At 42.0% G+C, this 15,708-nt stretch overlaps 1 protein-coding gene across 2 annotated transcripts; it reads left to right on the forward strand.

Moving 5' to 3' along the window:
• Window positions 1–317: 317 nt before the first annotated feature.
• LOC146662543 (uncharacterized) lies at window positions 318–13,865 on the forward strand. Of its 2 annotated transcripts, none has more exons than XM_085419237.1 (4): window positions 318–414; window positions 3,160–3,265; window positions 11,350–12,195; window positions 12,524–13,865. In XM_085419237.1, exons 2-4 carry the CDS (start codon window positions 3,248–3,250, stop codon window positions 13,211–13,213), a joined length of 1,554 nt encoding a protein of 517 aa, XP_085275363.1. In that variant the 5' UTR covers window positions 318–414; window positions 3,160–3,247; the 3' UTR covers window positions 13,214–13,865. The 2 variants fall into 2 exon arrangements, with proteins under 2 accessions (XP_085275363.1, XP_085275361.1); XM_085419235.1 differs by having other exon boundaries at window positions 12,521–13,863.
• Window positions 13,866–15,708: the final 1,843 nt, after the last annotated feature.

The raw sequence follows: 15,708 nt of genomic DNA on the forward strand, positions 1-15,708 counted from the left end.
AAACTAAAAGACATTATAGGATCTGTAGTGTTGTTTATTTATATTATGGTACTTATCAGTTGTGATATTTATTACTGTGTGCATACTTTATTAGAAGAGAAAAAAAATCTCTTCCTTGCTGGTTCCATCGAAGAAGAAATGCTCAAGTAACTGTGTAGCACGTAGGTAATCCAGTTCCACAACACAGCGTGATGAGGGAATCAGCTGTGTTTTGCTGCCCATTTTATTTCGAATCTGGCGCGAACCGGCGAGCCAGTTCCTGAATCAGTCACGTGGTACGGACTGCCCACGAGGCCTCGAACGTCACTGCATACGTAATCAAAGCGAGCCTCGATACGCGCGTCACAAAAATTCCCCCGAGATTACTCGACACGCTTCGAAGCTTCGACACATCACTACCTCTCACATCTAAAGGTAAGTGTCAAGGTAACTTTGAACTGTTCAGTCAATCTTGAGTTTATCGAAGTTTTCTGAAGGACGCTTTCTGTTGCTCTCTGTGAGAGAAGACCGTTAAAGGCGAGGCTCTCCAGAGTGTAGCAAAACAGGAAACCACAGCTGGGTGTGTGTAATGCTGGGCTTATGCTGGGCTTACACTGTGCGATTTTTGGCCCATTTTGAGCCGATTTTTGAGTCGTGCGACCGTTTTGGCGATCGGCCCGATTTTGGCCTTCGTCGTGCATCGCGTAGTATACGTGGGCTAATGCTGGGCAGACACTGCGATTTTTTTCAGTCGCGCGATTCAGCTCCTACTCAAACTGTACGTTGACTCGCAGGGGTTAGAAGTTCATAGGTCACGGTGCAGGGTCTCACACTATACGGCCCGATGCTCTGATGCGACCTGAGTGCTCACACTGTGCGTCCATAAAAATGAAGGTTATAACGGAAATTCTGTCGCTCGCTCTCCCTCTCTGTCTTTCACTCACACAGACACACCACCACCATCAACTTTGCTAAATTGCTAATGAAAAACATTGATCAGGCAGCTGTGATTGAGCAGCAGTGTAGATCCAACTATTTTCACGGTTGTTGTGGTCGTGATAATTTTGTGAGGCCACATCGAAAAGGCTCGAATGAGCTTTCCAAAGTTCTACAAGTTGTGCTCCCATCGCTTGTGTCCAGATCACACATGTGCTGTGCCGTCTTTTTCGCTGACATTTGTGTTTGCGCGTGCGCAGTGTGACAAACTGCAGTGACACCCTGGTCAGTTCTTCTTTCATTGACTGAAGGGTACCAACAATTTTGTCCACGTCTACGGCGCTACTCCCTCGGACCGAGAAACCCCTCTCTCTCGGGTCTGGGTGACGGTATTGCTCTTGAGCTCATGTAGAGCACACTGTCCTTGCTAGAGACAGATGAAGGCGGATTCCTCTTCACTCAAGTCTTCCTCCGACAGCTGGCTTTACCAATTCACTGTTGCTGGCTGCAAAGGGTTACTACTCACTTGCAGGAGTGGCCGCAACCACTGGCAATAAGCTGCTCTTTATAGAGGACTCATGCTCGGGGAGACGTTTTCTGGTCCACCCTCTCTCCCAGAAGAGCCCCGGGAACGCTTGTGTCATCTTTGCATACCTCCACAATTACATATTGTTTAGTCTTTAAAAAAGAAATTGAGGTTTTCCGTGTACCACCAGAGAGAGACTAAGTACTACTAGTGGTATGTGTACCACAGTTTGAGAACCACTGTTCTAAACCATGCTGTGAAACTCCTGGGGACCACCCCTTAAGGGTGAGATTAAAAGTATATGTGTATGACTGAGGGGCTGCCCCTCAGATCTGCTCTGGGAGAAACATAAGAATGTAGAAGAGGTGAAGGGAGTGTGTTTTTAAAAAAACAAAACAAACAAATACGTTCGATAAAGTGCTTTCGGTTCGGTATGCATATGTATCGAACAATACAAAATCTTTTATTTGTTTTATCAACTTTTCTTCCAACGATGCTGTCTGTGTTGAGCGCTCAGTAGATCTGTGTTCGACTACCCCGCCTAGGCTGCACTGTCGAGTGCAGATCCACTGAGCGCAGCGCAAGCTAGCAAGACAGAAGCCAAGCTCGTTGCAATATGGCAACTGCCTCAACGCTACCTGAAATTGAACCTCCCCCACCTTCATTCAGATCTGGCGTTTGAAACTATCGTGATGTTCATGTGAAGCATGACCCTGATGGTAAGCGCGTCATGGACAAAAGTAAAACAGTATGTCCGATGTGCCACGCAATGCTCAATTGGTGGGAACTAGTGCGTTAGCGCAGTTAGCTCGTTAACATGTTGATGCCGTCCAGCCCCACGCACACGATCCATGGTAACTCGTTAAGGGAGATTTGCAGCGTTATGGCGTTAACGTCATTTTAACGAGTTTAACGCTGACAGCACTAGTGGGAACACAATGAATATGACTACACATTTATGCCGACATCATCCTAGTGCAAAGACAAGTGGAAGCAGACAAAAACAACAAGCACACATGCCACAAACGTTACCAGAGTCATTTAGGCAGCCGTTAGCACATGATTCTCCTTATGGGGACCTGATATGTTTAATATGCTGCTGAGAGTATAGCCCAGAAGAAGCGTATAGAATAGCTTTTATTTTGGAAAGAGCCATTTCTCTGTAATAAACTCTCTTTTCCAAAGATGAGTGATTCCTCAATCAGATTTATTTATTTATTTATTTTTGTTGTTTCATCAACATTAAATTTAAAAACTGTACTTTTGAGTTAAAATATATATTTATAATGTTAATAAATGACTAATTAAAAAGGCATGAACTTTTTTTTTTGTATCGAAAAAATATCGAACCGTGACACCAAAGTATCGAACAGAACTGAACTGTGAATTTTGTGTATCGTTGCACCCCTAGTTGGAGGTAAAAGTGCTATAATGAAAAACATTTCAAGAAAATGTAAAATAAATGTATTCCAGGATAAAACACAGCTGTCTTTGTCTTAACGCTGCAAATCGGTGTGTCGGCCCACTGGGCATTTGATTCTAATAACAGGCCTCAGTCTCTCCTGCTACTGGTCTGCATACTGCTAAATTTGGTATCGGTGCTCAAACCTTTTGTGTCTGTTTGCCCACCTCGGGAAGCAAAAATTTGTTGAACATATGAGACACTTTGACTCTTCAGTGCAGTGTGGAGCCTAACAAAGATCTGTTTTGTGTCCCAGCTGATCAGCAGGAGGAGAAGAGTCTGACGGAGCAGCAGAGGAACATTTTCAGCTACTTGGACTCAGCTCAGCCACTACAGAGGAAACAATGAGCTCAACACAGAAGGTGACAGACAGAGCAAGGCGATATGACCAAAAATATTTATCACGATATACATTTGAAAATTTGCGATAACAATATAGCTGACGATAAAATTGACACTAGACAAAATACTTTACAACTCCACGACTTTATCAGTGCAAAAAAACCCCATCAATGTATTTTCACTTAAACAAGCAGCTGTTTTTTATGTGCATTAAAGTTATATAAAAATTTAACAGTGAAAATACAAATGCCTTGGAGCAAATGTCAGCCAATTTCCTCTGGAAAATCCTTTTGGTTAAACTGTCAGCAAGCAATTTGCATTTGCACTGTTAAAAATTTATATAACTTTAATACACATAAAAACAGCTGCTTGTTTAAGTGAAATTACATTGATGGGATTTTTAATAAAGTTGTGGATTTGTAAAGTATTTTGTCTCGCCTCAATTATATCGTCAGTTATATTGTTATCACAAATTTTCAAATGTATATCGTGATAAATATTTTTGGTCATATCGCCCTGCTCTACTTTCATGTTGTTACTGTTTAGGCTTAAATAGGTTTGATGTTTGGTGCCTTTTTCTTAATGTAAAAAAACCCCTCAGGTTACAATCAGACATTTTTCTTCACTGAACCAAGCTGGTCATTTTACCAGCTCAGCTCTAATCATATGACAGATAATTTATGGTATAAACATCTAGATGATGGGAAAGTGGTATTCTTGGACATGATTGTTGGGCTTCATTTCTGTACTGAACAGTCATTTTAAGTTTAGCTGGTAAATAACAATTAGCTAATGTTGTTCATGAGACTAAAGTCATCTCACTTTGGTAACGTAACTATAATATGGCCAATAATATAGTTATTATGTTAATCACTTCACTCAAAGACTAGTATCTTTGACAGTGTATATATAGATGTATCATATATAAGAGACAAATATTGTTCCTTTAATTTGTTGGCATTACTAAATTTGGCTCAATGCTTACATATATGTGTAAAAAGCAAATGTACGAGCTGTGATAACTGTTTCTGATAGAATGAAGAGTAGACTGATATATGAAATATTCCTTTATTGGGTGAGAAAATCAGACCATGTCATAACTGCTTTAAGTCACACAGAATAGATATCAGAGCCTTAAACAGGCTGGCTTCTGCTAAATGGGTCAAACTGGGCAGAAAGTATACAAACACATAACATCCTTATAGAATATGATGCAACACTATAGATCAACTTACCTCAGAACATATAAAGCATATAAACAATTACAGCAATATGATGCAACAAACACAGCAGTGCTACTAATCCAAAATACTCAAAGCTTCATAGAACTGAAACAAACATTTATTTTTAGCTCCATTCTGCTGCTGATACAGACTTTAGGTTTCTGAATATTAAACTTGTTTCTGCCTTTCATAGTGTGTAACTTGAAGGCCCTGAGTACTTTCTCCCACACTGAAAACACTGGAATGATACAATTATTTGAACATTACCTAATAAGACTGATTCAGGACAGACAATTAGTTATGTTAAACTTTCCTAGCAGTCCTTCACAAACAGGGAACAGTCTGTCTATTCTCTCCATCTGTCAGCTGCTGCTGGCTCTTCCTCCTCCTCTTCCTCACACATTGCTGAGTTTGTCTTGGTGGATCATCAGGGGTGCAAAGCCTCACAGATGATGTGCAGCAGTGGGTCCCTCAGTCTGTCCTCACTCTGGACACTTGCAGTTGTCACACATGGAAATCAAATGTGTGATAAGCTGCAGGATTCAAACACAAGTGTAACTTATAAACACATGTTCATACTTTTATTCCACAATCAGAGAGAAAGAGAGAGAGAGAGTGCAGGACAGACAGACAGGTGACAGTCTCAGGTGTATACACTGCTACAAAACAGCACAAGAGAAGGAGGATTTAGTGTTTGTGTTATTACGAGTGCTACACAAGAAGAGTTCCCAGATGGTGCAGTGGACACATGTGTGACTCCTGTGATTAAAGCATCTTTTTTTCAGCTTAACGAGTGAACCGTCAGCTCGTTCAAACACACGTTAAAGTCCGTTTGGCTCGACACCACCGAACAGAGGCAGCAATATAACATAGCTAACATTAACAGTGCAGTGAATCCTGCTTGTGCCGTGATATTCAGGACTGCAAACCGAGCAGTATCACTGACTTTCAGCTTGTTGTGTTTGTGTATATATGACTGACTTTAATTATCCACAAAATCATCACATTCTCTGTAAGATTAAGGTCGACTATTGAACAGTGAATATTTTAAAGTAAAGGCTTTAAAACCAAGTTAGTACAAACATCACTAATGTCACATAACTTTGCCAACATGTGGCCAACAGTAATGTTTTAATGTTCTTCATTATTCAACATTTGCACATAAATAAGTGAAATAATATTCAGTACTCACTTTTAAAAGTTTACTCGCAGTTTTTTCGGCAAACTTATCCACATCCACCGCCGCGCTATGAAGTCTGGTATATGTTGGGGCATGAAGTTTACACCGACCCATCCTTAAAATTCAGGGAAATCAAGGACGCATTTGAGGCTGCATTTCGAGCAGCCTTTGAATTGGGACAGCCTCACTGTCGCTGTGACGCAATCGGCCTTATAATGCGGCCTTTAAGGCTGCAGACCCTGAATTGGGATACAGCCTATGTCAGGCTGATTGGGTTAGAATGGCAGACCTGACATGTTAAAAGGAGGGTGGTGCTTGAAATTATTGTTCTTCCATTGTAAACCATGGTGACCTGCAAAGAAACGCGTGCAGCCATCATTGTGTTGCATAAAAATGGCTTCACAGGCAAGAATATTGTGGCTACTAAGATTGCATCTAAATCAACAATTTATAGGATCATCAAGAACTTCAAGGAAAGAGGTTCAATACTTGTTAAGAAGGCTTCAGCACATCCAAGAAAGTCCTGCAAGCACCAGGATCGTCTCCTAAACACGATTCAGCTGCGGGATCAGAGTGTCACCAGTGCGGAGCTTGCTCAGGAATGGCAGCAGGCAGGTGTGAGCGCATCTGCACGCACAGTGAGGCGAAGACGAGACTTTTGGAAGATGGCCTGGTGTCAAGAGGGGCAGCAAGAAGCCCCTTCTCTCCCCCCCAAAAAACATCAGGGGCAGATTGATCTTCCACAGAAAGTATGGTGAATGGACTGCTGAGGACTGGGGCAAAGTCATATTCTCGGATGAAGCCTGTTTCCGATTGTTTGGGGCATCTGGAAAAAGTCTTGTCTGGAGAAGAAAAGGTGAGCGCTACCATCCGTCCTGTGTCAGGCCAACAGCAAAGCATCCTGAGACCATTCATGTGTGGGGTTGCTTCTCATCCAAGGGAGTGGGCTCACTCACAATTTTGCCCCAAAACACAGCCATGAATAAAGAATGGTACCAAAACAGCCTCCAACAGCAACTTCTTCCAACAACAGTTTGGTAAACAACAATTCCTACATAAGACACACAGGATTATAAGGGGCACCGTCGATTTTCAGAAAAATCAAAGGATTGATTTTAAGTGTGCCGTATTTTCCAAAAAACACGGTAATAACGACGGCCTGCTAGCATGCTCTACCACAAATAGTGCTTTGTTGTGTATCTGAAGGACGAAAGCTAAACCAGTTCCACACCACTGAAGTTGAAGCATTTTTACAAACCAATTCTGGTTCATCTGTTTCATTCAACGATCCGCTTTCACCCTTCTCATTCTCCGTCACCGCCATGCTTTTTCCTCCATGTGCGTATGAAAACAAAAGCACTGCGCAAGCGTGTTTTACCCATATTCTATCGTAATATTTGAATTTCTTATTGTTTCCCATCATTATACCGGTATTACCGTATGGGGGTGCCTACTGGGGTCAGCGGGGTCACTTGCCCCTCCCTTCCTTCCCTCCCCATCTCCAGCTGCCTCCCTCTTCCCGCTCCACCACAACCACCCACACATGCAGGGCCTTGGAGTAGGGGTGTGTCACCAGGGTGCAGAGGAGGCTACCCCCCCCTGTCCCCTTCTGGCTGCCTCTGCCTCAATTTTATCCCACAACTTAGACATTCACATTACTCACACTCTCATTACACATACATATAGGATCTTGGGGGTGGGCACGCTACACGGATTCCAAATTACCATCAGGGTGTACACCTCACCCCTGGCGTCGTTGCCCACCTCTCAATTTTAAATACACGTAGACATTGAGGGCTAGCAGGAGGGACCATGCGCTTACCTGCTGCTCTCTGGCAGGTAGCTCCATGCCCTCCTGGGTTTTAAATGCACCTTAGAACACACATGCATCAACAATATAATGAGCGGGTGGAGGGAGGTTTTGGAGTCTTCTCTCACCCCCGTTCTCTGCGGCCTGCTGGAGCGGGGGGGCTAGAAGGAGGAGTTGGCCGTCCGACTGGGGTCTGGAGTATGGGGCCTCCCTGCTGCTGCGGAGTCGGGGCGGTCTGCCTCTCCCCACCGCAGGCAAAAGGGTAACACCACCTGGGTCTGGGTGCAGTTCCCCCCTCCAGGGGCAAGGGTACCTAGACCCGGTTCGTAGAGTACGCTTGGGGAGTGTGATCGTGTGTACAGCGTCTCTTTATGTCTGTCTCCACGTTGGTTGTGTGTGGAGTAAGTGCATATGAGAGCATGAGGGTGGGAATGGATGTTTGTGTCTGTGTGTGCCTGTATGTCTGTGTCTATATGTCAGGTTGGGTATCAGACGCCACCTCTCTGGGGACATCTCAGGCCCTCCAAGGTTTGGAGGCCTATCTCCCCCTACCACCACTTCCCCTGCCAGTGGCAGACTCCCTCAGGTGTCGGTGCGTTGGTGGTTCTTTGTGTCCGGGGATGGGCGTCCAGGTACACACCAGCTCACTCCTTGGCGGCCGCTTATCGGGGCTTGGAGCCTGGGGCTCGCTCGGGCCACTTCGGAGGTGGGGTGCCCCCGGCCTCTCGGCCTGGTGCTCGGTCACTCAGGCACGGCTGGCTGCCGGCGGAGCTCACGGGCACGTCACTGCAACTCCCCCTGGCTTCTGCTCCGCGGCTGCTGAGTGAGCCCTCATCTGGGACTCTCCTCAGCTCTTTCTGGAACAGTGGCGCGGCTGCCCCTCTGTTGGTCTTCCTTGGTCTCTTGTGTTCTGGGGGCCTCTGGATGTCTGGAGTTTTGATCTCCTCCATACCTGCTTCATGCCCTGGAGGACGGGGCTGTGCCCCCCCCCCCCCCCCCCCCCCCCCCCCCCACCCTCTAGCAGATCATTACATGAAGGAACCTTTTAAAAAAAAAACAAGCGCATCCATGCTCACAGGTGTACACACGGGTGATCACACCCACAAACTACACCCTTTTTGGCTCCTACCTCAAAGCACACTGTGTTCTGTTGATCTTATGAGCTGCACAATAATGTTTAATATTTAGTATTTACTGTCATATTCCCATATATCATTGTGATGTTGTTTTTTCTATTACTCTTGTTCTCTTCTGCTTGTTTTCTTTTTTCTTTCTCAACAGGTGATCCAGGTGATTGATATATGCATTTTTTGTCTCTTTTTTTTCTGCCCGTTCTGTTGGTTTTTGTTTTTTGCCCTTCTCCCCCGTCCCTCTTCTCAGCTGTTTCTCTTTCCCTCTTTCTTTCTCCCCTTCTTTCCCCCAGTCAAGTCTGTCCCGTATTCAGTAAGTGAAAATAAAATAAACAATAAAAGGTGAATCAAATGGACCATTACGGCAAGGCTGGGATGGTCAATTTGGTAAAGTAAATCCGTTGGGCATCTTTCTTTGCCTTTAGACAACAATTCTGATGGCAAAAGAGCCAAACGGGACAGGCAAAAAAAAAAAAAAAAGATGTTCATACTACACTAATATTGATAAAATGCATAATGAACTTTCTTGGCTTCCAGGCTAAAATATTCTATGGCTTACTTGTAGTTATAAAGAAAGCAATTCTCTTAAACACACCACATTTATTTCTGCTCAGCTGCAGTATCCAGATGAAATACATAATCATATTACAGTTTTCAACAAACTGCAATTTAGTAAATGCTCGAGTTAAAAGTAACTTTTGTAAAACTGTTACATTTAGAGCAATTTTGAAGTGGAATAAATTGTCTTATAAAATTAGAGAATTAGCAACTATTCAAAACTTCAATGAACATTTAAAAGCTGATTTACAGAACTTTTAGTTGTAAATATTGTAAGAGATGGTTTGTTTTTGAAATTTGTGCAATGTGTCTCAATGTTATTGATATTATTATTATTATTATTATTATTATTGATTGCTTATGTTTTAACAATTGTGAAACCTCACTGTGGATGTAAGAGCCAAATTATGTGGATATCTTGAATCCACTTTATTGTATAATATTTTATGTGAGTATTTGACGTGAGACGAGCAACATGGAAGCTAATGGGGTTCTTTTTGAATAAACAAATAAACAAACATAGGATTTATTATCACTGAATAATTATGTATAAATCTATACAAACTATAGAAATATGTATTAGAAACAACAAGTGTGTGTGTGTGTGTGTGTGTGTGTGTGTGTGTGTGTGTGTGTGTGTGTGTGTGTACACAATCAGGAGGGATGGGCATGATTTTAGTGTTTGAACAGTCACGAATTATTATTATTATTATTATTATTATTAATTAATTAATTTATTTATTTATTTATTTTATTTTTATTTTTTTCCAGCCTGATATTTTTATTAAAGTTTTTGCATCGACTTTTACAAAAGACAAATTGAACAATATGCCGTTTTCTTTTTAAAGAACATAAAGCAATATAAGACATACACTCCCACCTCATAATTATAGCAGTACCAGTGGGTGTACAAACAGAAAAAGGAAAAAATCCAATCTAATAATACTAGTAACAAACCCTAGGGTACAAGACAACAGTTCCTGAGTGTACAAGGGAGATGTGGAGAGTATCCAAAACCCCCACCTCCACACAGACACATAAAAACCAAAACGCACAAACAAAAAAAAAAACCAAAAAAAAAACCCCCACACATGATAAATGGTCAACTTAGTTATAGGGATAAATCAATTCTGTTAGAGAAAAGAAATATGTATAAAGTAGTTAAATAAATACCATCATAGAACGCAGGCACAATAGAATCCATATACTTAAACTTAGGCCTCTTACTTGAACATAAGATAAGAAAAAATAAAATATGATAGAGTCTGAGCTGGCTAATTGGGAGCATTGCGAGACCGCAAAGTCTGAACATGATCAAAAAAGGGTTGCCAGGTCTTAAAAAATTTGGCCGTAGACCCGCGCAGGGTGAATTTAATCTTTTCGAGTTTGCTAAAATGCAGAACGTCTCTGATCCAGATTTCCCAGGATGGGGCAGAAGGGGACTTCCAACATAGCAATATTCTGCGTCTTGCCAATAAGGTGAGAAATGCGACCAGATCCGCTTGAGGCGTCGGCAAGGCAACTGAATCAGGAAGAACCCCAAACAAAGCAGTTAAGGGCACAGGTTGGAGGGTTAGCTGGATGATCTTAGATAAAATCAAGAAAATATTAATCCAGTATTGTTTGAGGGATGAACATGACCAAAACATATGCATTAAAGAGGCAGGTGTTTGATGACAACGGTCGCAGTCAGGGCTAAGATTGGGGTATATTTGAGCTAGTCTGGCCTTAGTCCAATGTACACGGTGCAGAATCTTACATTGAATCAGCCCATGTTTGGCACAGAATGAGGAGCCATGGACCCGGTAAAGAATTTTATCCCAAGAGTCATCCTGAATCACACACCCCAGATCCTGCTCCCATGCCAATTTAATAGCCGAGATTGAAGAGTTGCCAAAGGAACATATTCTCCCATACAAACAGGAGATCAGGCCCTGTAATGAGGGCGGAGGCAATAGAAGGTTATCAAAGTCATGATAAGAAGGTCTAGATGGGAACTGAGAGGAACGAATTATTTTTAACAGCAGGTTGGATGTAATGTGTTAGAACTACCAGCAGGTGGGGATAAGAGACCTTTAAGGTGTTTGGTGCCACACTCCACCTTCAGGTTTAAAACTAGTGTTAATGGAGGGAGTTTGAAGGTTGAGTTTGTTCCACGACTGCATTTCACTCACTGCCTCTGTTTGTATCTCTGTCACTGCAGGACCAACATGGAGCGAGAAGTCAGCGCTCTCAGGAGGCCGACAAACCTCAACCAAGAAAGAGAGAGAAAAAACACACCTGTGACGAGTGTGGGAAGGGTTTTACTTTGAAGGGTCATCTAAAACAGCATCAGGTCATCCACACTGGAGAGAGACCGTTCAGCTGTGACTTGTGTGGAAGGACTTTTTCCTGGAAGGATTCCCTAAAACAACACCATCTCATCCACAGTGGAGTTAAAGCGTACAGCTGTGATCAGTGTGGCAGAGCTTTTACTGACAGTAGCAACTTACAGAATCATCTAGTTACCCACTCTGGAATTAAGGCATACAGCTGTGACGAGTGTGGGAAGGAGTTTGCTAGGAAGGATAAACTAAAACAGCATCAGGTCATCCACACTGGAGAGAGACCGTTCAGCTGTGACTTGTGTGGAAAGTCTTTTTCCTGGAAGGAATCCCTAAAATCACACCAACTCATCCACAATGAAGTTAAAGCGTACAGCTGTGATCAGTGTGGCAGAGCTTTTACTCACAGTAGCAGCTTACAGAATCATCTAGTTACCCACTCTGGAATTAAGGCATACAGCTGTGACATCTGTGGAAAAACTTTCAGCCAGATAGGGAACCGAAATACACACCTACGCATTCACACCAGACATGATGTGTACTGCTGTGAACAGTGTGGCAAATACTTTGCTACAGACGCACAGTTACAACAACACATGTTTATCCACACTGAGGGACGACCTTATAAATGTGACCTGTGTGAGAAGACTTTTAAATCTCCACATTACCTGAGACGACACCAACAGATCCACACCAGAAAGAGACTCAAGTGCAGTTACTGTGAGGTATGTATTTATATTGTTATCTTGTCATTTTAGCCTGACTGTTTGGAACAACTCTGCTCATTAAACTGTGTTAGCATGTTAGCAATTCTACTGCATGGAAAAGCAGCTCTGAGTGATTATTCAGATTTTCATGTCAGTTATGATTTTAGTATTACTGTAGTATTATGGTGGTAGTATTGTAGTTATTGCAGCCCAGTAAACTGAGTGTGTTAACTGAAACAGTCAAATGTAATTGGACGTCTGCAGAGATGCTCTTTATTTCAGGCGACGTTCAGGATAAAAATGTTGAAGGACTGACTTACACTGTCTTTGTGTCTTTGTTTAGAAGCAGAGCGACACAGATGGATCCAGTTCTCAACCCTGTCATCACTGTGGTGGTGGGAAAGACTTTCATTGTGACCTTTGTGGAAAAACCTTCAGTCGGCAAAAGACCCTCAAAAGACATCAAGGTAGACACACTGGAGATAAACTGAAATACTGCAAAGAATGTGGGAGAACCTTCACCACATCACATCACTTAAAACGACATGAACTGATTCACAGTGGGGTTAAAAAGCACCTCTGTGATCAGTGTGGGTCATCCTTCACCACTGCAGGTGAGCTTAAAACACACAAACGAGTCCACACAGGAGAGAAACCATACAAGTGCAGACACTGTGACAGAAGCTTCTCAGATTCAAGTAATCGTAACAAGCATGAACGTACACACATGGAAGGAAACTACAGCTGTGACCAGTGTGACAAGAGCTTCAGGAATCTCAGATCATACTCCGAACACAAACGATCCCACGTTACTAATAAACTGTTTCACTGTTACCAATGTGCCCAAACATTCACCTCATTGTCTGCTCTGTGCAAACATCAGCGTGATCACTCAGGGCTGAAATCACTCCCATCACTGGATCACAGTGAATCTGAAGAGACAGAAAGATCCTCTGGTTTCAGTGTCAGACTCAAAAAGCTTGAGATCAGGCTCCACAGAGTTCAGATAGAATCATTTAAACTTGTGTTGAACTGAACTGGTTGCTGGGCTGAACTTCTACATAATACAGATTTACATGGGATCTTATTTTCTGTCATTTTACTGAGTCAGTTTTGTCCTTTTTTCTCTGTCCTGGTTTTGCTCGTCTGTAAATAATTGAAACTCAGTCCAATAGTTCATTGTTCTCCAGCAAAACGTTTTGGAAACTCATGTTTAACCTTTAAACTCTGACATGTTTTAGCACACAAGGCTTCATCGGGGAGTTCACTCATGATTGGACCATGAGAATAAAGGTTTTTAGTTCTTTCAAAGAGAGTCTTGGAGGTGTTTGATGTTTCTGTTTTTTCTACAGAAAGGAAGAAACTATTTTTCTTGCTTTGTGTAGTGTGGAAGTTTTTAATGTTTCTTTCATCTGTGATGTTCTTGAATGTGTTCACATGAAGATGGTACAAATAAACTGTCCTTTTAGCTTTAGCTCCTAATTTATTCATTATTTATGGATGTAGCACAGCAGCAGTGTCTTGATTAACACATGGAGGGCTCGGGATCTGATGGTAAATGATGTTTTGTGTCCTTGTACACATCATACAGCTCAGCTGTTCCACAGATGTCAGGTTTACACAGTGGGATGGTTTGTAAGAACGCAGCTCTCCTGTGGATAAATCCTTACTCTTAGCCTCAGGACCTCACACAGTCCCAGCAGGTTTGGTCAGAAGATTTTTCCCTTATATCAAAACGTCACAGAGTCTCCTTTGCTGTGCTGTTTTCACAAAGAAACGTAAACTGAAGACCTGAACTTACAATGTTTTAATTAGTTTAGCAGATTCAGTGTCTCCATGTGCTGCTGTTGGTAGAAAGCCGTTTAATACTGAAATGAACTGGCTGCATGCATCTCTGAATGTAAATTGGTGCACTATTAATAGATCACTCTGGAACGGTATCATCTCACTAATTTGCCCACTTAGTAAATCTCACTCATGGCCAAGAAATTGAAATAAATCTTGTTTCCCTGCTGGATAGTGATCCACTGTAACTCTGCTCCTCCTTCCTGTTTAGGATTTCTGTGGCTGAAGTAAAATTCCCTCCATCCATCACTTATCCCAGCTAACCCAAAGTAAAAGAAAGTTTTGCTTATCTTAAAAAAGCATTACAATAATGGGCATTACCAATGCAAACTGAATAATACAGAAGATGAAAGAAGAGACTTTGATCAGTTAATAAAGCTCATGATCTTGATTCATTGTGGCTGCTACACAGATACTTCTGGGTCACTTCTCTCAGTTAGGAACCTTCCTCACCAAACTGACTGTTGGACCACACCCCTGGTTTCATGAGAAGTTGTTTCAGCCATGATTTCTCTTCCTGTATTTCAGAGTAAAGACTGAAGTGACAAATGGAAACATGTTTAAAAAACGCAATGTGAGAGAGACGTTGAGGTCCTTAGAAGTTACCCTGGGTTTTTCTGTCACCCTGCTAGATGTTACACACCTTGTTATTGGACTGATTTCTACTGCTGGACTACTCCTGGGGAGAGTAACAATACTCTTACTAATTAGCTCCCTTTCACACCTTTGGGGATATTTATTTTTGTGCTTGCAGCGCTGTGAGCCAGAACAGCGAGAGAAAAATCTGCAACAGCGACGAGCCGAATGCTTAAGTGAATCCCAGCAGCTGCACATGTGCTACGCTGATTTAGAAGATATCTTTGCTCTGGATTTACAACACGCACAACAAACTTGTAAGCCCTAGTTCAGCTCCCGAAAAATATGCTTAAGTTGTTCTTGTGTCCAACAAAAATGAGTTCTAATATGTTTTATTTTTAATGGTACTGCATTGAAGTTAGCACAATTTAAATTCCAAAAATTAATAAACTCTTAAATGAATGGCATCTTGACGTGGACTCGGTGAACGGCTTAAAAAACTAATACATTGTTTTACATCTGTGTTGCTACCCTACAATCCATCCTGCTCTGTATTAAAATTTATAGCCTGTTTAAAATCTAAAACGTAACATTGTCCGTAGCCTGCTGCTGTACCACTGTCCTGTTTGAAATGTAATGAGAGAAACTGGTTATTTTGTCATATTGCATGTGCTGATATTTAACCCAAGGTACTAACTAGCTAACTGACTGGATTCCCATTAACCTTATAACTCCTGGTGTGTGTGTGTGTGTGTGTGTGTGTGTGTGTGTGTGTGTGTGTGTGTGTGTGTGTGTGTGTGTGCGCGCAGAGAGACAGCCTGGTTCATAATGGATATGAGGAAGTTTATTCAAAAAAAGAAGCTACATTTAGGTAAAGGTGTAAGGTCAAATTATCCCTTAATAAAGGATAATGTTGGATCAGTGTTTCAATATTTATATCCTTTATTAGATGTACGTACATGTGGTTTGGTTATTTGTCTTTTGGTTGAAAGTACATTGAGAGAGGACGTTTTTCTTAGTACTCTTAATAGTATTTTTTTTTTTTATCTGATTGAATACAATCTATTTGTGTATGACTGTCAGTCCAAAGAGGGAGAGAGGAAAGAGGGG

The sequence above is a fragment of the Rhamphochromis longiceps genome, linkage group LG9 (genome assembly GCF_057381845.1).
Source record: "Rhamphochromis longiceps isolate RC_006_pf linkage group LG9, R_longiceps_female_GT1.1, whole genome shotgun sequence".
Lineage (NCBI taxonomy): Eukaryota > Metazoa > Chordata > Actinopteri > Cichliformes > Cichlidae > Rhamphochromis > Rhamphochromis longiceps.